Here is a 22197-nt window from a genome sequence, read left to right on the forward strand (position 1 = left end):
TATTTTCACTTTTAAGAAAAAAATTTCTGTTTATGATATAAAGCTCCTTGTTTCCATATTCTATAGTAAGCAAAAGGGAAAACCCATTAGAGTGAGAAGTCTTTTATATCACTGGTACTCTTCCTTTTTGTTCTTTAATCACAGAGGATGTTGGTAATGTCACTTCTTCAGCTAGGAACTGTTCTCCTTTGCTAGTGATGTTTTCTTGATAATGTATCATCTGATTTTGATCACCTGGTTTTTAAAAATTTGGGGTTTGAGACTTTGAGAAAGCAAATATTTCAAAAACTGTATTTAGTATTTTTCTAAATTTATTTTTAATGTAGTGATGGGCTGATAAGTAGCTAAAATATTTTGTACAAATAAGAATGCCTGTTGTGATAAAACTGCCTTATTTTCAGATGCTTTGCATGCATACTTTGGAATTTGTGGCCTGTCACTAATGGAGGAAAGTGGCATTTGTAAAGTTCATCCTGCCCTGAACGTAAGCACACGGACTTCTGAGCGCCTTCGAGATCTCCATCAGAGCTGGAAAACCAAGGACTCTAAACAGTGCTCAGAGAATGTACACATCTCCACATGACTAACTTTAGATTGGGAGGGTGGGGGGGATTTGTAGCCTAACTGTAGCTCAAGGTTAAAAGCCATGTATAACCAAGTGTGCTCTTTTTTTAAGAGGTAGAGTCTTACAATTGAATCTTGTGCTGATGTCACTTTGGTATCTGGTCTTGAGCCAGTAACCTTCGTACTAGGTTTCAAGGAAATCTTTGTTGAAGTTTGAACCACAGTGGACTCTGTTGTGGTTCTTAAATGTTTATATACTGTATTTCTAAGTTCTTTGAGGCAAACTAACTGTATGTATGAAGGTTATCTTTTTAAAAAGCTCTTCAGTACAAAATTGTATCATAAATACAAATCTTCAAAAGGAGTTTACAGTTCACATAGCATTGATAATCTTCAGGTGAACACTTAGTGATCATTTAAAAAGCTTGACTGCTGATGGTAGAACATTGCTTTAATGAATCAAGCATCTGGGATTATTCTTTGAAAACAGATGATCCCATAATTTTTAAAAAGAAGACTTATTTTGACTTAAGTAAAATGTGCCAATTAAACTTTTGTGGCCTATACAAATGAAATTAACTTCATAGCAAGAATGAATAGGCTTAACTAATACAATAATTTTCTAAAGGGAGATTGTTTTAAGAAGACTATTATGTAACTGAGGGACAAGTAATATAACTGTATGTGATTGTGAATGGGAAAGTTTTGTGCTGTGTGGGTCATTTATTTTAGATGTTGCTGGGGTAAATAACAGTTATGTTTGATTTTAATCTCAAATCATTAGTTGCTTTTTTTCCTTTCTGCAGAGAAAAAGGTCTTATCTAGAAGGAAAGCCATTTAATGGTTTTGTTTCTTTTTCTGAGATATGTGATACTGTAAATTATACTTGTACTTTTATAACTGAGTTATTTTTAGCCATTTGGATTCTTATTTTTAGTTTGTTGCCCCAGTGTGTTAGCTGCTCTAATTTCAAACTGATGATTTTCTAATTTTTTCAAATGAAATAAGTAAACATTTAAGTAAAAAAAATAGCACCACTCAAGTAAAGTTAATGGTGTAGCTCCATACACAGTCATTCATATTTTTGTATTTTCAGGTAAGTGGGAAGGAAATGTACCATTTAGGGGTTAAGGACTGGAGTTTTGCTTTTCTTTGTTTTGTTTTCTTCATTCTGTGACCTAGCTAATTGTAAAGGAGTTAGTATAAAAACTCATCTTTATTAGTTATCAATTTATCAATAAATTACATCTGTCACTGTTGCTCTATGACGTTCAAAGTTATGAGAGTAGTGCTGAAATGGAGAAGGAAATCTCTTCACCAGAGGGACTGGGTTTCATTTAAAGTCTTGGTGATAATAAATGTTGGATTATTAGTTTTACAAGTATCAGTATAAAAACTAAGTTACTAGTATCACTGTTTAGGTATTGTAATATTTAAATTTTTATTTTAATTTCTTTCCTAGAGTGGAGAAAAAATACCCTTAAATAATGGTCCTTCCCAAAGGAAACCTAGTATATACTTGGAGAAATGATTCATTTATTATTGGCATGCTTAGTTTTAAATCCCAATTTGCCAAAGTCAAAAATTTTTTTTTTAAATTAGAAATAAAATCAGTTTTCAGATGGTGGGGATAAAATAAGCCTAACAACAGATGTCATCCTTCCATGAGTTGTTCCAGTTTGTACCAGTTTAAATTCTGACAAATTGACATCTACATCTCAAACTAACTCATTTTGTAGACATCAGGAGTTAAAATGGCATATATGTAACGGCTTTAGAACTATTTAAAAAGCCTCAGTTTTTTTTTTTCCTGAATTGCCGTTCATGGTTGGAAGCTTAAAAAGTTAGTAATAGTAGCCGTATTCATATGAAGGAGAATTCCAAGGTCAAAGTATTTCAAAAAACTACTAAATATTTTCTAACTCTGTGTGTAATTTAATAGCATAAGATTATATATTACAATATGATTCTAATTGATATACTCGTGAGAGACCTCCTTGTGAAACTTTATGGACCAGTGAATGTTCACATTCCAAGCAGCATATTGACCAAAAAAATACCATCCCATTGTGAATTGTGGAGAAACCATTACCAACTTTTTCTAAATAGTTACCTACAAGAAAAGTATTAATAAAATAAATTATAAGCACTATTTCATATATATACTTGGTTCTTTAGCAGTGGTGATAGAATAAGAAAGGGAATATGAAGTCTCAGTAACTCTGTTCCCTATGCTCTACGGCCAACTCCAGTATGGTATTTTTTAGACTATGGTAGGAGAGGCCTTGTTTTGAGCATATGCATGAAAACAAGGTTCATCAGGTCATATAACAGAATATCAACCTATTTATCATCTACAGTGCTTTTAGATTTGACCTATAATATGTGTACATTTTAATTAGATCTTTAAATAATTATTTATAAATATTCAAATTCAAATAGAAGTTTTGCCGACAGTGGTACATAGTCTGAAACTGTTGGGCCTGATAATATTTGAGAGTCAGTATAGTAAGGAGGTGCTCTGGAGTCAGATGACTTGGGTTTAAATCCTAGATCTGCCAGTTCACCAGTGTAAGCTTGGACCCTAACTTCCCCTTTGATAAAATGAGGGGGGGAAAATCTAACTCACAAGATTGTTTGAAGATCAAATGAGGTAATACATATAAAGTACTTAGCATAGTACTAAGTAAATAAAGTAAATTCCTGAAATAAAGTAAATTCCTAATTATAATTTCTGTCATAACCATCATAAAATTGTTTTTAAAACCTCTCTTTTCTGTAATAGAGATCCCACAGAGTTTAAACTCGAGGAAGATGATGGCAGCATTGTAGTTTCTCAATCTCCCCATTCGAATCCAGAGTAACTAGGATAGCTATTCTACAAAACTAGATGACAGGGTGTCCCCATGAACTTAAGAATACAGTTTTATAAGGACAAACCACTGACCAACATAGTTTCAGCATCTGTGTGGGAGGAAGTGAAAGGCAGGCAGCTGGTTTCTGACAGCCTTGAGAATAGAACTATAACATTGCCCCCATTTTCTCACTAGAAAGTACAGTGGGCCAGTCTGAGAACAAAAGCTGAAACTGGGAGGGGTTCTACAGGTCCCCATTTGCAGGTAAGTGTTAGAGCAATATGATATGGTCTGATGATTGTTCTAGAGCAGTCTGGGCCCTGTCCTGTATACATCTTAAAACTAATGAGATAAAGCCTAGCTAGAAATAGAATCCAAATTGGGCAGGATAGGTACAATAGGACAAAGAGAAGAGAGAGTCCAGATAAATGTTGGGAAGGAAAGTCAGTATACCTAGACATTATATGTGGACATAGATAATTTTTTAAATCACTTTGTGAAAATGAAACAGGAACTTTAGGGCCATAGAGCAAAAAAAGTCATCCTAGGGCACCCCTTCCTCCTTAAAGTACAGGAAAACTCATTTCACCCAAAAACAAAACCAAAACCTGAGAAGGATTACAGTCAAAGCCCATTCAAAGTTGTTTTAAGGAATAAAAGAATAAGCAGCCCAATATCCCCACAGACATTGGAAGCACACCAGAAGGACATGACCACAAGACTGATGAAAACCTAGTATTTATTGATTTAAAAAAAGCCATTATGACAGGAAATTTATAGTTTTAGAACAATATCAATAAAAATGAGAAAAGCTAAGAATTACACAATCGAGTCTTAAAAACTGGAGGAAAAAGCAAACCAAAAGGAAGTAGAAGGAAGGGTTTAATAAAAAGGGGGAAGGAGGGAAGACAAGATAGACAAACCACCAGACAATCTTTTCAAGAAAAAAAGGGAGGAAACAAAAACACAAAAGTTTAAATGACAAGAGAGAAATAACCATAAAACAGGAAAATTTTCAAAATTATAACACTACTTTGAGTAATTTTATATAATAAATTAGAAAATAATAACCTTTCTTAGAAAAATGCCAATTGCCAAGATTACCGAAGTAGATACAGAAATTCAAAACAAATGGACTCTTTACAAAAAAAAAAAAATCAGGCCCAGATTGTTTCAAGGGTATTTCTACCAAACTGTCATGATTAAATAATCCTAATGTTGTTTAAACAATTCCAGGGGCTATAAAGAGACTCTTGAACCTCAAAGGGCAAAAAACACAAAAAAGGCTTCTAAATTCATTTTGTAAAGTGAACATGATAAGCATTGTTTCTAAAACCTGACAAAGTTTGTACCAAAGAGAAAATTATAGACCGTTCTCACTTATGAATATATCAGTACATAAATGTTAACAGTACATTAGCAAACAATTCAACAACACTTTCAAAAAATATTAAGTCATGAGTAAGTTGGATTTATTATAGGAATCTGCAAGACTATTATTAGACAATCCATTAATATTCATAATATTAAAAGAGTTAAGGAGAAAAATCATATGATTATCTCCATCTTTGCAGAAAAGACACTTGACAAAATTGAGCCTCATTTATGTTAAATATACTCAATAAGTAGAAATTGATGAGTAATTCGTTGACGTTGTACCTCTGCCCAAAAGCCAGCATCTTAATGTCGATACTAAAGTCAGGAACAAGGCCCACTATCTCCTCTACTATTTAACTTTGTGTTGGGGGATTTAGTCAGTGAGATTAGACAAAAGAAAACAAAGACATGAATTGAAAAGGAAGAGGAAAACTATTTTTGAATATGAGTTTATATCTGGAAAACACAAAGGAATTTGTTGAAAAGCTGTAAGAGAACTTAGTAAAGTAGCAATTGCATACAAGTAACATACAGCTATCAGCCTTCACCAGACACAAGAGAGTGCATACTCTGATTCCATTTAGATGAAGTTCAAAATGGGCAAAATTGTCTATGGTGTCAGAAATCAGTGCCCCCATTCAATCACTACCTCCCTCCTCAAAGGTAAGCACTATCATGACTTCAATCACCATCAGTTATGTCTGGCTTTGAACTTTCTGTAAGTGGAATCATAATCGAAACATTAGTTTTCAGCTGGTTTCTTTTGCTCCACAGGGACTGGAAGAGTACAAGGCAGAGTCTGTGGTGCTGGCGATGTTCTGTTTCATAACTTAGGTGCTGGTTACATAGGTGCATTCACTTTATGAATATTTATCAAGCTGTACACTTATGATTTGTGCACTTTTCTGTATGTGTAATTACAGTTCAATAAAAATGTTTACTAAAAAGAATAAAAGACTATGTATATAAACCTAAACTAGTTAGAAGATGTTCTTGAAGAGAAGATCCCTTTTATGATTGCAAAAAAAGAAACAAAAACAAGAAACGTATATGTAAACTTGACGTCCAAAACCTGTATGAGAAAATCTTAAAACTCTTGAAAGCCCTCACGTGGCTCTGGTGCACGCTGAAATTTGAGAACCAATCACTGATTTAGAAAAAGCAGCTTGGGTAGGAGAAGCAAGTAAGAACCCCATAATTATTTGCAAATGTAAATTTTAAAAAGAAGTTTTAGTTAACAGCTGAGTGCAATTCAACAATGTGATCTTTGCTCCCACCCCAAAAAAGCTAATGTGATCTTAGTCTGTGGTAATAGGGTTGAAATGTAATGAATGCTCAGCTATGCAAAGAAAATATGACATTTATTTTCTCAAATGGACCCAATCTTCATTTGCCCATATCTTCATCTGTCAAGAGGTAGCGGAGGCTAAAGAGCGGGGCCATTTATATTTGTCAGCTAACAAACAATCTCAGTCTCTTCTGATATCAGTGTTTTTTTTTTCTCTCTTGCTCCTTGTTGGCTGAGTATATGTGCCTCCTGGCAGTTCGTGGGGGCCTCTGTTGCAGGTTGCTGCTCTGATCTGGTGTCTACTAAGGTGTCTGCCGCCGGTCTCGTGTGGCCTTTGCAGGTGGGTTGCTGCCATTTGCCACTAATTGCACAGTCCCAGCACTGTGGCCTTTTTGCTCTAATCCCAGGCCACCGCCAATCTCCCTGATTTTAGTGACGCTGTATCTGCACCCTCCTGTCTCCTTCACACACACACACACCCCACCCCATCTCTTGGGCCTATGCAGAAGCTCCTAGGTCTTTATTCCTGAAACACTGTATTCATTTCATATATCTAGTAACCTCCCCTCCCACTTCAATGGTACTGAGCCACCCTGGATGTAGAGGTAAGCTAAAACTATTTCTCCTAGGACTGCAGCCTCTTCTAGGAAGCCTGGAGAAGCAGGTCAGAAGGCCACCTCACGTACCACATGTCTAAATATTTAAGAGTTACAAATCACACCAGAAAATTATGTTGTATCCTCCTAGACTGACAAATATATCATAATAACAGATTTGGGGGGGAAAAAAGCAAGTCATACCGAATAATTGTGAATAGCATAAATGCACAATTAACTTCACTTTCCACCCCAGGCCGTGATTTGGCAGTCAGTGCTGCTGGGCTGGAGCAGAGCAGGCAAAGGGGAAAGATTTCTCCCTGATTTGCTGGCTTGCCCGCCCTGGCTCCCTGCAGTCATTAGAGAGATCCACAGATTACACATCCACTTCTTCTTCTTGGAGGGAGTGTAGGGGGTGGCTCTTTCACACCCACTTGATCTCTCTCCACCCCCCTGCACCTCCTCCATCTGAGCACAAGGTTCTCTTTACTCCACACAGTCTGAGTCAGGTGATCTTCGCCCACATACGTGTCCAGCCTCCTACCCTACCAACATCACCCTATCGAGCATCTCAAAGGAAACTGAGGCTCACATCTAGAAATCTTGGCCTCCTCAGGGTTCCCAGCCCATGGCCAGCCCTCTTTCCCCACCCTAGGCCCCCTCCCACACCTTGAGGGGCTCCCTTATGCTTATGACAAGCTCTATATCATCTCCAACTCCCCCAGGCAGCTGCTCCATCATCACACCTTGGACCCAAGTGTGTACACACACCCTGGCAGCACAGTCCAAAAAGGACCCAGGAGAGAACCCCATGCAGGCCCTGGAAGTGGGCTCACGTGGGAATTCCATGATCTCTGGTAGCTGGGGGCATGCTCTAGAAAGGGGGCCCACCAGTCTTATGGGGAGCATTGGAATGGGGCCCTCTTGCCCGGATCTAAGAGCAGTACTGACAGACTACCAGCCCCTATGTCCTTAGTTTCCTTCACACCTACTAGGCATTCCACGCACCTCCTCTCCTCTGCCCATCTCTTTCATCCTTTCCACACTTTCCCAGGGCTGGGAGTAAATAAGATTTCTCCCCTTCGTTTGTGTCAGGGACTTTCTTCATTTTCTGAGTTCTCTCTACCATTGCCTTGACATGTTAATTGGAGGGCTTTTTTTGTTTTTGTTTTTAATTTATTTATTTTTGGCTGCATTGGGTCTTCGTTGCTGTACGTGGGCTTTCTCTAGTTGCGGTGCGCGGGCTTCTCATTGCGGTGGCTTCTCTTGTTGCGGAGCACGGGCTCTAGGCGCATAGGCTTCAGTAGTTGTGGCATGCCGCCTCTAGAGTGCAGGCTCAGTAGCTGTGGCGCACGGGCTTAGTTGCTCATCGGCATATGGGATCCTCCCGGAGCAGGGCTGGAACCCGTGTCCCCTGCATTGGCAGGCAGATTCTTAACCACTGCGCCACCAGGGAAGTCCTTAACTGGAGTTTAATTTATAAAATCCTTTCTCAAGTGACAAAGGCTAGCTTTAATGATTCTTATTTTGCTACAAACTCTAAAGCTGCTTATTCCCTCTCTTCCTCATTGCTGTAATATGCTAAACCTCTCAAGGTAAATGAGTGCCTCTGGTGGAACAGGAAATGCAAAGGCAAAAAAAATCACAGTTTTTCAAAGTTACTATCCCTGCCTATTAAAGTATCATTTTAATAGAAGTAGGGCAGCTAAAATGAAGGAGGTGATGACACCACTGTGTACTGTTGGTTTCAAGGTACCACATATTAAAAAGGTCAGAAGTGGGAAGATCAGGCTTTCTAGGGGGGCAAGGGGAAATGGGCCATATTTATCATATTCAAATAGCTGAAGAGCCGTTCTGTGGAATAAGGTTTAGATTCAGTGCCAACTCTAGAATTTCTGTTTAGTGGGGGCTTAGGGGGTGGCCATCGTAAGAAGGGGAGGCCTAGGGGACTTGCCTTGACGTTGATTTGCATATCACCGACTCTCTTTATTGTGTGATCATTTGAGCTGGCTTTAGAGCATGTGAGGATTAGGGGTTAATCTTAGTGTATACCCCTCCTTAGTCACATTCTGACTCCACCAGTAACTGGACTGCTCAAAACTTTAAACATGCACAACAAATAATATTTTTCGAATAGTGGAGTTGATAAATGAATCAGTATGTGAGAAAGATAAAGGACTGCAACGTCAGACCTGTGTGAAGCTGGAATGGAACCAGTAAGCTCCCCGCCCTGGAGAAGGTAAGCTCAGCTGGAAGACAGGGAGGAAGCAGAGGGCTGCAGGCTGGCAGTGCACAGCTAGACTCACTTTCAGATGACAGTCAGTTTGGACAAGGAAGTGTCAAACAGGAAGTCAGACACCATTATTTTAGAGCATTACCCCATTTCTCTAAAAGTCAGCATTCCTGTTGCCTGTTCTTGAACAACCTGCATTTTCAGAGTAAACGAATCATCCTAGTTGATGAGGGAAAGTTCCAGTTTTCAGAAAAATTCTCAGTTTAAATGTAAAAGGAATGATGGGGGCAGAAAAGAACTATTTTGCAAATGCTCATAGATTCTAGGCTAAAACCATCAGTGGATACTTGAAACCATTGGGAGAAAAGGTGATGGAGAATGTTAAAATGGAAGGCTCATGCTGCCAGCACCTGAATCCACTAATCAACCCTGCAGTCTCTAAAAGGAGAACAATCAGACAGTAAGAGCCTCCTGATTAATGCCTCAGTGAGGTACACAGTACTAGCTACAAAGTATCCTTGCCAAAAACAGCAGAGACTGAAGCTAATCAATCTGTAGAGCTAATGTCTAGATCTCACCAGTGAAATGGGAAAAGTAAAATGGCACCACGAGGAGGCATCCAGCTGTGTCAGAGGTAGCACATCCTAAAGATAAATCTGGTTTCTTCAACAAGCCAATGGCATAAGGAAGTGGAAGGAGAGGGATAAGGTAGACTGTTCTAGATTAAAAGAAATGTAAGAGACATAGGAACACATGGACCTGACTTGGGCTTGGGTCCTAATTTAAGCAAACTAACTTTCAAAAGACATTTTTGAGAGGACTAGGGAAATTTGATATGAACTAGATATTTAGTGATATTAAATACTTATTTTAAATTTTGTTAGTTGTGATAATGGTTTGTGTTATACAAAATTTTTTTCTCATATTATAGAGATACATTCAGAATTTGGATTGACAAATTCAGAGCTGCACTTTAAAAAGGTGAGACTCACCTCCAAAGCTTTTCATTCAGAAGGTTATGGTAGAGACAAGAATCTTTTTAAGTTCCACAGGTAATTCTGATGAGAAGCCAGGTTTAAGAATCACTGTATTAAATAACTCAAAAGGTCCATTCTAACATGGAGAGTAGATGAGCTTAAGGTGACTTCAGGCTGACAAATGTATGTCTCTTAAATGGTAGTTGGGAGCAGGGTCTTTAGGAGGCAAAGTATATATATGTACCTCCCCCTGCCCCTCCCCCCCGCGGCCCCGCGCGGCCCCGCCCAGCCCTGCCCAACCCCAGAAGTCCATCAGTACTAAGAAGCCTGAAGATTTGGAAGAGAACAAAAGAGGTAAGGATCCCAGCAGCTCTTGGATTTTCTCTGGCAGACCTAGCTAGATGAGGTTATGTCCAACACTGGAGAAGGAAGATGTTTTTATTGAAAACATTGAGGAAGTGGGGACTGGCTCGATGTTAATTACTATATTGAAATATTTAGATTTTATCTCTAAATCCCTCCTAGATGAAACCTAAAAATGCAGGAAGAATTTCTAGGTGGAAGGCCTATTAATATGTAAGTAGACAAATGAGTTTCTGGAAGCACTACTTCTAAGTTTTTTTCAAACATTGTACTACCTCCTGAGGAGAGGAAATACAGATTACAGAACATAGAGCTCCAAACCAAATTATTTCAGCTTTCATTTCTACAACAGGCGTGTACCAACATTACTTTAGTGTCTAAATGACTTCAGAGAGCTTACTCCAATTCACTAAAATGAGATTTTATTTAAGTCAGAGCAGGTTGCAAACTGGGTTATAACGTGTGTGTTTAGTACTCATAGTGTTTATGGAAGACACGACGCTTCTTCTCTGCTTATAAATATATAATACCATAATGAAAGTTATCCATTAAATGTTAATAGTCAGTATGGCATCTACCTGGAATATGCTTTTTCCCAGAGATCTGTCATAGTGTGTTTGGGGTAGAGAAGGCGGTAGGACGGGCATCAATGAAGATGTTTGCCCGTGTTAAAAAGATATGTCTTTCCTTCCAGTTCATTTTTATTTTGTAATCTTACATCTCATTTCGATTATGTTTCACCATTTTCTGAAGAGAGGACAGAAACTGTCAACTGAGGACACAATTGAAAAAAATTCTGACTTACAAGGAATTTATTTCAAAGGTTTAGTTCCTTAATAAATTGCTCAGGCTCTGGGTAATTTAGCTTCGGGAGACCTGATGACTTTCATCTTTTCACCTTAAACACACAGAACAAGAAGAGCTTCAAGACGAGGTGACCCAGGAGGAAAGTGTTACTGCCCAAACCAGCAGACTAAAGGGTGCTGCAAGTGTCATCATGCTTTTCAACCACTGAGACATCTGTCTTCTCTTTTTTTTTTAAAGGTAAGCAATTATATCAGAAAAACTTTAAACAGGACAAAAAGGGTACTGTTGATGAAGAACTCTCCTCCCACACCAACCCCCATTCTGCAGCCCTCTGCAGAGGCAACATGTGTGACCAGCTTCTATAAAAGGACCTGCACATGCAACCACATACGTGTGAATGTGTTTATACTCACACGCTTACATATGATGGTGACCTCAAGACCAATCAACTCAGCAGAAATTCAAGTTTTCATTTATTTTACGCAGCCTGGCATTTTCCTTTTCCTTTTCCAGATTTCTATTACCGGTTATTAGGAAAAATGGCCAATTTAATCATCTCTGTTATAATTTGAGAAAGGACTAAGGAATGACTTAAAATAACTTATAAAAAATAATTAAACAATTATATCTGGAAAGTCATAGAACAAGATTTTCATTTCTCATTTCCACCACTCCTTTGTTGCCCCTGCGTAGTGGAAACTTTGAGCCTGGTAGAGCTGGGCTGCCGCAGACACCACCACAGGCTGGATAAACTGAGTCCCCTGCAGAGGTGAACTAGAACCAAGATTTCAATCTCCTAATACTTAATGCTTGAGGAGGGAAGGCTCTGGGCCACGCCGACAAGCAATATCAGCTGCTTTGGGTAACGGGCTATTTGTTGCAGCACTGTGTTTTCTCCGTAGAAAACCAGATTGTGGTTCTTAGAGTGCAGAGCTGCTTGTTTGGACTGGCTTGGCTTCTCCACCCTCCTCACATCATAGAACACATAGGAAAGATGCTAGGGCACCCACAGTAAGCCCAGGAGGCAGCTTATGGGCACAATCCTAGAGGCTCTGTTGGCCGAGGTCCCACCCCAAACCCTCCCTCTCAAAGGATTAAAGGTGGCATATCTTAGTACACAGGTGATCCATTCCAGCTATTGGAATTGGCGAATATCTGCTGCCTCAGTGAGGCCTCAAAACCACTTCATTGCAGAAGCAGCATCACCTGGCACTTGTTAGAAACGGTAACGCTCGGACCCATAGAATCAGCATCTATTTTAATGAGCTCCCCAGTGAGTCTTGTGAACGTTAAAGTTTGAGAAGTGCTGTCCGCGGGGTAACATGTATCTCCTTAGCATAATGCTGTGTCAGGCCCTGGAGACCTAAGCCCTGCCTCCCTTTCCAACCTCACCTTTGGTCATTCCCCTCTGCCCAACCCGTGATACCTGAAGGCACTCTGCTCTCTCTGTTCTTGACTTTGCACAGACCGCCTCTCAGCCTAGAACGTCCTCTACCTGCTCTTCTGAACTCTGACTTATCCTTCAACTGTCAACTTAAAAGTCCAATTTCACCTGCCCAGCTGAATTAGACAGAGCAAGACACTGGCCCCTTATGGTCTTTCTCCTACCCTGTTGCTCCCTGGGTCTGCTTATGTGCTTCTGCTAAAGAACTTCCCACGCTGGGCAGTAATTACCTGTTTACTGTCCATTGTCTCAGGCAGACCGTGAGCGCTTGCTGTCAGCAGCTTTGGTTTATTCATCTCTTTTTCTTTTTTGAATTTCTAAGTTGTGACACAGCACATGGTAGGTGTGAAAGTCATGCTTATTGGAAAAATCAATCAGTGAATCTTGGCCATTTTTACTGGAAAGTAATTTTCCTAAAACAGTAGTGTATATAATATTTATAAATCATTTCAAAATATTTCTGTTTTTATTCCTCTGATTTGTGGCCAGTTTCATGAAATGCAGGATAGCATGTAAACCCATTTCTTATCCCTCAGGCCAGATGTAAAATTATGTTCTATCTTTGCACGATTTAATATACTTTAAATGTAACAAAGTTATTGAAAAGAGAAATTAAATCATATCAAATAAGTTATAGATGAAAAACATCTTCTGATATGACTACTGTCTACTAAATCACCGTTCATTGCTTATTTTCCAAAAATGTAACACTAAAGACTGATCACTTTTTCCTTAAAAATACTAAAAAAAAATCCTGACTCCTAGCTGGTCTGCATCCACTTTAAAAATCACATTCTTGTATCCTTTTTCTTCACCAAGTATTGTGAACTTACCTCCACACACGTCCTCAGCCAGCTTTTTCTACACACCATTTTTAAAATCCTCTTCTGGGTGTTAAGGTCATTTCATGGTGTTAGGAAGACTCATTAAAGGAAGATGTTATAAAAGACGAATTTCCCCCTGAGGGCTGAACAATCATTGGGGTAATTTACCAAGGAATTGCAGCCTGTGAGACCACACCAGCCGCTGAATAAAGCCAAGCATATAGAGTTTCTTTTCTCTTCTGAGTTTAGGAAAATTAGTGTGAAGGGAAGGATGTTAACTCTCTCAGGATATGACGTGGGCATCGTCTTTGAGAGCAGGAACTTCTAGGACACCAGAGAGGACCTGGTGGTGACAGAGAAGACTCCAAGCAGAGACAGAAGAGGACCCAACAGCTGGCTGCTTGCCATCTTCAGAAAACATGGAGAGGGAGCAAATAATTTCAAAAATATACAGAATAAAACCAGCAGAAACAACTGATTTGGAACCCCCAGTTTAGGAAATTGCTTCTTTAATTCAGACACTCACTATTAAAAAGAAAGAAAAAAATATCTTGCATTTGCAAAATGGGCTTTGTACAGTGCCTCAGATCATGGCCTAGGGGACTGATGAGTTACCATGGCTCCTCAAATCTCCCACAGGGAGGAAATGGGCCCAGGGAGTGGTTCACAACCTACAGAAGAAATGCCTATGCCCCACTATCAAAGGGTATAAGAAAATAGCATTAATTTACGTTGTCCCGACTAGCTGATCAGTCACTAAAAGCACAAACAGAAAATTCAGGCTGTCACACTCTCTTAGGAATGCCAACATACCTCACAGTCGAGGAAATCCTGCACGAATCTCCCTTCATTTATTCCTCACAGACACAGGAGGAAGCCGAGTAAATTGGACTGTAACTTTTTTTGCCTTTTTTCTTTTTTTTTGCTATTTTGCTATTCGTGTATTTCAAAGCCCTTTCATGTTCTCACAAGATCTGGGCCACTGAATGTAAGATTTATGCCCTGCCAGAAAATGGGCTTCAGTGCTGCAGTCCCACTCCTGCCACCAAGTGAACTTTCAGAAGAGCCTTTGGGACTGTAAGAAATCAGATGCAACAGGGCCCCTAAGGAACCAAGAAACACATTTTCCCTAATCAGGGCTCACCTGCACTTCAGGCTGAGATTTTTCCTAGGGCTAAATAGCCACCTCCTGTCTGGGGGAGCCTTTCCTCCCAGCTCCCTCAACACTCTCCACGTGTCTGCCTTGGCACTTAGCTTCTTGTATTGAAAATAACTCTTGATGTATTTGTCTCTCCCCACTGCACCACAACATGGCCCTTGAGCAGGGAGCTGAATTTCATTCAGTTTAAGATTCCCAGTGCTCACAATACTAGTATGTGTTAGCTAACGTTGGTTGAATTGAATGGAATTGAATTCATCTAAGCTGGGTTCCCTGCCCAGCCTGCAGTGGTACCAGGAAATGTAAACAGGGCTCCACGCCCAGCTCTGCCCCCATCCTGGTAACCTTGAGCAAGCCATTGCATGTGCCAGATCTCATTACTCTATAACACGGGGATCATAAAATGTGCCATGTAGATTGGTACAAATAACAAAAACTGAGGTGTCTCTCTCTATAAAGTGCCCTCTATAAAGCTCTTCAGAGGAGAGGAGGGGTGTTGGGTTCAGGGTTTCTATAAATGTGAGGACAGTATGTCAGCCAGCCCAGTAAAATTTTACATATACGATAGGACTTGACAACACTGCCCATGTTTGCTGTTTTTTTAATAAACTTTATTTTAGAAGTTTTAGATTTACAGAAAAATTGCAAAGATAAATACAGAGAGTTCCCAAACACTGTGCACCCAGTTTCCCATATTATTAACATCTTACATTAGCAGGGTATATTTGCTACAATTACTTAACCAATATTAATGCATTCTTATCATTATTAACTCTATTCAGATTTCCTTAGGTTTTGCCTGGTGTCCTTTTTCTGTTCCAGAATCCCATCCAAGATACCACATTACATTTAGTTATCATGTCTCCTCTTGGCTGTGACAGTTTTTCAGACTTTTCTTCATAACGTTGACAGTTTTGAGGAGTACTGGTCAGGTATTTTGTAGAATGTTCTTCCGTTGGGATTTGTTTGATGTTTTTCTCATTATTAGACTGGGGTTATGGGTTTGGGGAGGAAGATCACAGAAGTAAAGTACATTTTTATACTTTTCTGATTTTTAAAAATTCGGTGTCACTTCCTCCCTATCGCCCCCTGACTGCCAAAACGCTGTTATTACATTGATAGTGCCAGTTAGGATCAAGGAAATAGGCTCTGTTCTTGCATGTGTTACAGGAAATCTTTCTCCCCAATTGGGTATCGCTAGCAGGAATGGACTCTTCAGAAAAAAATCTCCCTGGAGAAGCTGACTTGGAGCCGCAGACCAGAGGTTCTCATGGGCTTTTGATAGTGAGCTCAGATGAAGGATCAACCAAAGGCAGTAAGTTCCCCCAGCACAGAAAACAGTACAATCCTGGAATCTGATCTGGTAGAAGCACTGCCTGAGAGATTTTACCATCCTTTGTGAGTAAAGAGAGAGTGGAATACGGAATAACAAGTGATAAAAAATATGGCCACAATCAAAGGCACTCGGTCAAAGAATCACACCTCTGCCTTCCCTCCACAGGGGCTGAAGCTTGGAGAGTAAAGGCAGAAAGTGGAGAGTTTATGACTCTAAGACAGATACAAGGTGCTGGCTAAAAGCATGGGCTCTCTCCTGGCTCTGCCACTGCCTCTCCCGGTAATGCTGGGCAAATCACTTCACTGTTTGTGGCTTAGGATGACCTTCTCTGAAGGGCGGTTATAATAGTACCTACCTTGTAGAGTTTCGTGAGAATCAAATGGGATGGTAGGAGTAAGCGCTTACAATAGTGCTGACTCAGAGTGACTGCCTTAGTACATATCAGCTGTTATCATTATTATATTAAGATTAGAGTGGAGGTAATCTGAGAGGCATTCTCAAGTTAAAACCCTAAGGCTCGGGCTTCCCTGGTGGCACAGTGGTTAAGAATCCGCCTGCCAATGCAGGGGACACGGGTTCGAGCCCTGGTCTGGGAAGATCCCACATGCCACAGAGCAACTAAGCCTGTGCACCACAACTACTGAGCCAGCATGCCACAACTACTGAAGCCCGCGTGCCTAGAGCCCGTGCTCCGCAACAAGAGAATCCACCGCGATGAGAAGCCCGCGCACTGCAATGAAGAGTAGCCCCCGCTCGCCACCACTAGAGAAAGCCCGCACGTAGCAACGAAGACCCAACACAGCCAAAAATAAATAATAAATAAATAAATAATTCTTTCAAAAAAAACAAAACCCTAAGGCTCAGAAGCTTTCTAAATAAACTAGCTGAAAAAAAGTCAGATTTCTGAAAAAGATTCAGGAAATCTCTCTTTTAAAAAAAAGCCTCACTTACAACCCACATGTACCTGCTGGCATGTGGAGAAGGCAGACACTTAGTTTCTCCAGCACGGCTGAGTTATACTCCCTCATGTCTTCTCCCACACGATTTACACTTGGAATCATGATCAGAGAGCAATTAACCACGGCTAAGTATGCTGCACAATCTAGGGCTATGAAATGGAATCCAGCCAACTGGCCGTCACTGGAACGGTGAACTTGGACTCTGGCCACTGAGCCAGTCAGCTAATGACCTGCCAACACAAACAAGCTTCAACGTTCACCCTCATCTCAGAGCTCTGGTAAGGCTTAGAGGAACTCAGTTATCTGAAGGTGCTTGGTAATCTGTAAAGTGATTTTAACTGAGAAGCGTGCATTATCGTATTATCAGGGTTCTGTTATGCTCTTTGCCCAGGTCTCCATCCCTGAAGAACGGGGCAAGAAACAAATGCAGTGATTTCGTTTCTTCACACACCCTCTCCCTTCACATTTAAACTCCAGGTATGATATTATAGATGGTGCAAGTGAATAATAGTAACAGACGGGATTCATTGAGCAGTCATTCTGCTCTGGTTACAATTCTAATCACTTTGCATGTATTAATTCATTTAATCCTTATAACAACTCTCTGAGCCAGGACTATTATTGTGCCCATTTCTATAGATGAATAAACTGAGATACAGAGAAGTTAAATGAATAGCTAAAGGTCAAATAGCTATAATGTGGCTTTATCGGTTGGGACTAGATTTGGTTGCATGTAACAGAAAACTCAAATAACATGGTTTAAACAAGTTAGAGTTTTATTTTCTCTTGAGTGAAAGAAGGTGGGCGGTAGGTAGTCCAAGGCTAGAATGGAAGCCCCACGATTCCTAGAGACTTGGGCTCGTCTCTTTCTCTTCTCTAGTCGTCCTAGTGCGTGACTTCTATCCTCAGGTTCTCCTCAGGAGTCCAAGATGGGGATTGGAATGCCAGGCCTCAGAACTGTGTTTCAGTTAGAAGAGAAGGAAGGAGGGGGCAGAGGGCTTTCCCAGAAGCCCCACCTAACAACTTCCAGTGACATCTCATTGGCTACCCCTAGCTGCAAAGAAGGCTGGGTTTTTGCTTGTTTTTTGTTTGTTCATTTGTTTGTTAAGTTGGGCACATTTATCAAGGTTTTGTAACAAAGAAGGGGGAGGAAATAAATTTTGGACTGAAGTGCCATAAAATAGTTTTTCAGACTAGAACTGTGGTGCTGGTAGCAGGTGAAGACAAGGCTGTATTTCTGGTTTTATTTCCCACTTGCAGTAGTCATTTAGAAAATACAAGGTGGAATATGCAATTTTTAAAAAGTTAGAACTTTACTAAGATTTCCAGCTTTTTCTTATCCACAATTTCGAGTTATAATTGATGAGACTCTGTAACTTCATAGTATTTAAATGGTTTTTTTCAGAATTTTACAATTAAGAGTAAAAGAAAGACAAAAGTGGTGTTTAGATGAAATAATTTGCTTCCTTATTTTTATTATGAAATTTTAATCTGAAGGTTTTTTATCTACAAAACATTACTCTCAGATTTCCCTTTCAAAGAGTAAATGTCCATTATTAGAACTTTCACTTGTCTTTTAAGGAAAGAAAGGAAAAGAATATTTGAATCAGATTTTCAGGGGATTTCTTGAGTTATGCATGATTATGGCTAAAACCTTTCTTTTGACCTCAGTTTCTCCATTTGTAAGGTAGATATGTTCATTCATTCATTGAATATATATTTGTGGGCTTAGTAGGTGTTGGATACTTTATATATGATAGTCATTTTTGTCTCATTGTTAACAAAATAATGGGGTAACATGTAACAAATTATTTAGAGTTTGTTACTCAGTGAGTACTTTTACAGTTAAATAGAAAGTACTTCTTTTCATACAGGTAAACCAAATTTGGAATATTGAAAAAAGAAACTTAAAACTCCTTCTGGAATCATGAGATAGAAAGATTTCAGCTAGGTACCATTACACATAGGAAAACGCGTATTGTGAATCTTTACATGAAAGGATACTGGAAGATAAATATTAACAATTTTCCTTTTTAAGAGTAAACAATATACTATGAAATGCCTGTGTGAAATACAGCGTTCCCCCCTAGCAAGCTGACGGAACTCTAAAATAGATATACCTGCAGCAAATATTCTTCTCATTTATATTAATGTATCTATATTGCTGCTTCTCTAGGGAAATACCTTATAAATAGTGTCACTGTGTTCCAGAAATTATGTTAGAAAGAAAATCATAGTAGAATCCTCTATAATGGGAAATGTCATAATAATGTTTCCCCTGATAGAATTCAAAATTGTGCATGTCTCAGTAAATGAAGAGATAGGAGTTCAGAGTCAGAGCCTGAGGCTGTGCCTGGGGTATTGCGGTTTATTCTCAGTTTGTTACTGATTGTAATTACCTTCTGACACTGGCCATGCCAGTCAAACTATGGAATTCCCCACTTTCTTTTGCCAGGGTACATGGGCAGCAGTGTCCGTGGGGGAACCTTGGAGCTCCTGGGAGCTTCGGGACGTAGTTGAAGACCTGTGGGCATTAGGAAAGGGGCCGCAAAAGTGGTTTGAGCCCTTAAAAGAGAGTATATCTGTTTCACATCACGAAAGACTCAGATCCCTCCATTTCAATTATGGATTCAAATAAGAAGCAGGTGAAGTAAAGCCAAGTCAGTGAGGAGAACTGAGGTAGCAAGAAGAGCCAGACTCTGAAGATGTTCTGTGGGAAGGGAGTACATATCGTAGTTACAGAAAAGCAGCAGACAGGTTCATAGATACAATTCTCAATGTGCTTTCCCGTTGTGCCATTAATCTTATTCAGAAAAAGGTGCTCTTTTAAAACTTTTAAGCATACACCATAGCTTCCCTCTGCCTTGGCTGGCCAGTTTGTAGGTGAAAATGTGCCTGCTTCTTGGCCAAAAGCTTGTCCTTCCTACTGCTCAAAGTCAACACTATTTTTATAGTATGATCCTTATAGAATCCCTTTTATTTATTTATTTATTTATTTATTTATGGCTGTGTTGGGTCTTCGTTTCTATGCGAGGGCTTTCTCCAGTTGCGGCAAGTGGGTGCGCGGGCCTCTCACTATCACGGCCTCTCTTGTTGCGGAGCACAGGCTCCAGACGCGCAGGCTCAGTAATTGTGGCTCACGGGCCTAGTCGCTCCGCGGCATGTGGGATCTTCCCAGATCAGGGCTTGAACCCATGTCCCCTGCATTGGCAGGCAGATTCTCAACCACTGTGCCACCAGGGAAGCCCTAGAATCCCTTTCTTAGCATTTTTCTCTACTCTGCAAATTCCTTCCCAGATATTTCTCCCCTCTGTAATAGAACAGCAGTGCTTGACGCCCTAGCAAATACTTAGATTAAGCAATAAGTCAGTGGCCAATATTGATGTTGTTAACATTTTTAACTTCAAATTAGTGGAGATATGAGCTGTGTTCTTTGTTGAGGACCAGTGGCACAAGAAGGAGATTTTCAAAATATGTCTTTGTGGCAAAATAAAACAAAGCCACACTTTATCACTTTTGCCAGAGCCAATGAACTCTGCTACGTGATAATCTTACACTAATTTCTTCCTCAGAATACACCCCCATCTCCTCACTCACTGCCACCAAAACCAATACCAGATCTGAATCTGAGGTCCTGAAAATGATCCCTTCTCCTTCCTCCTATATCTTCACTCCCCTAACTCTCACAAAACAAACAACCCTCTAACATAAACAAGGAATTAGAGGAAGATGGTCGTTAGAACCAGCCCATTTATCTTATTTCCAGCAGTAATAAGTAACTTCCTTTATCCCTGGCTTATAACATCTCAAAGCAACAATGTACTCAGGATGCTTCAGGATGGTTAAAAAACATCGATGCTGAGCCATGAGGCAGGAGGAATAATACAAAGTGGACCTTTGCCCCAGGAGGATGACTGAGGTCCTGCAAGGAGATTCTTTAGCCTCGCAAAGAGCAAACTTCTGTGGCAGTAACACAACCAGGCATGATGATAGAAGCAGATCAAAGAAACTAAAAACGGAGTATGTGGTTAAATTATTTATGATGATGATGCAGCTGTATTGATCAGAGGCAGTTTTCTCTCTTAACCCTCCCTTCCCCATACCTATAGAAGGTGTCATCCGCCAAAGAATTATGCCCCAATGTGAACAGGTTGGGGGATAGGGGTGGAATTAGTGGTTAGGACCTTAGTTAAGAGAAACCTGGTTATCCAATATAGTTCTAGCATATCTAATGACAAACAAACCAATGATCTCTTTGCCTATCTCGTTTCCTAGGAAAGAAATGGTATATCATTTCACAGTGTACCTTGCAGGAAAAAAAGGTTCTGCCCTCCCTACCAAGATCATATTACCTCAGCATCAAAAAATCTCATACAAAATTGAAGCTTTCAAAACACAGCATGGTATTAAAAGGACATTTATATTTTAAGAATCTTGTTTATCTTGTTCACTGCTGAATCTGCACTGCCAGAACACTGCCAGGCGCACAGTAGGCGGTCAGTCATATTTAGTGAATGAATGAATGTTGTTGGTATACATATCAAGACTCAGTGAATGGACGTGGGATGCAGGCAGTGCAGTCTCTGCTCAGCAGCATGTCTTGTGCAACCGCAGTCTCCTAAGATAGCCTGAGTTGGCCATCCTAGGCTTCCTCCTGGGCCAAGTCTTGCTTGCTAGAGAAATAAGTGTCCTCCAAGGACGAATTTAGGATATGTGCACGCAGTTCCAACTTTGCAATTTGGGAAACTCTGAGACAAGAATTGATCCTCTGTCCTTAAACAAACCACCCCAAAGCAGTTTGCCCCCCTCTTTGGGCCAAAGATTGTCTGTGATAAACTTCTAAAGAAAAGAAACTGCTAGAAAATACAATATCCTTTTCACCTCAAGGGAAAGGGGACTTAAAAAGAAAACTCTTCTTAATGTTGCTGAGGTAACCAGCATTTCATTTGGAGAAAAAAAAAAATCCTTATTCTGATGCAGAGGAGAAAAAAAATGTTGGTAGCTGACCAAGTTGATTCATTCTAAGAAGAAATTTTAAGAATTTGTCCCAAATGGGTGTTGAAAAGTCGTGTAGGAAAGGCATATTGTGACATATCTCCATAACCGACAACTTTGGCTAATGTATTACTGCCTTTCTTCCTAACAGTTAACATTTTATGGAATTAAACCAAAAAGCATATTATGAAAAGGGAAGAAAATGTTAGGTAGATGTGCTTAGTTTTCTGGTGATATTTAAACTGATTGGAGAGTACTAGAAATAATCAGGTTCCAGCAAGAATCTAAAAATGGCATCAATTTTGAATTTTGAACAAGATGGAAGATAGAGCCATGCAAAGGCCTCTGTCCCTCCTGTTCCAAATTCATGGAAATGACATATCTTTTTTGTTTTTTTAAAAAATTCATAGTAGTACTAGA

At 39.8% G+C, this 22197-nt stretch overlaps 1 protein-coding gene and 1 long non-coding RNA gene across 3 annotated transcripts in view; one reads left to right on the top strand and one right to left on the bottom strand.

Annotated features, from left to right (window-relative positions):
* PGGT1B (protein geranylgeranyltransferase type I subunit beta) overlaps positions 1 to 1945 on the top strand; it is a 56311-nt gene extending 54366 nt beyond the window's left edge. For both annotated transcript variants that reach the window (XM_082455799.1, XM_082455800.1), the window contains one exon: positions 402 to 1945. In XM_082455799.1, the coding sequence (XP_082311925.1) occupies positions 402 to 583 (182 nt within the window). In that variant the 3' untranslated portion in view covers positions 584 to 1945. The remainder of the gene's footprint in view (positions 1 to 401) is intronic.
* Positions 1946 to 3219: 1274 nt separating this feature from the next.
* Positions 3220 to 22197, bottom strand: part of LOC309657870 — an 849451-nt gene continuing 830473 nt past the window's right edge. Inside the window, exon 3 of the long non-coding RNA XR_014261937.1 lies at positions 3220 to 3340. This is a non-coding gene — a long non-coding RNA (uncharacterized lncRNA). The remainder of the gene's footprint in view (positions 3341 to 22197) is intronic.

The sequence above is a fragment of the Balaenoptera physalus genome (assembly GCF_965194825.1).
Source record: "Balaenoptera physalus genome assembly, chromosome: 3".
In the NCBI taxonomy this organism is placed as follows: domain Eukaryota; kingdom Metazoa; phylum Chordata; class Mammalia; order Artiodactyla; family Balaenopteridae; genus Balaenoptera; species Balaenoptera physalus.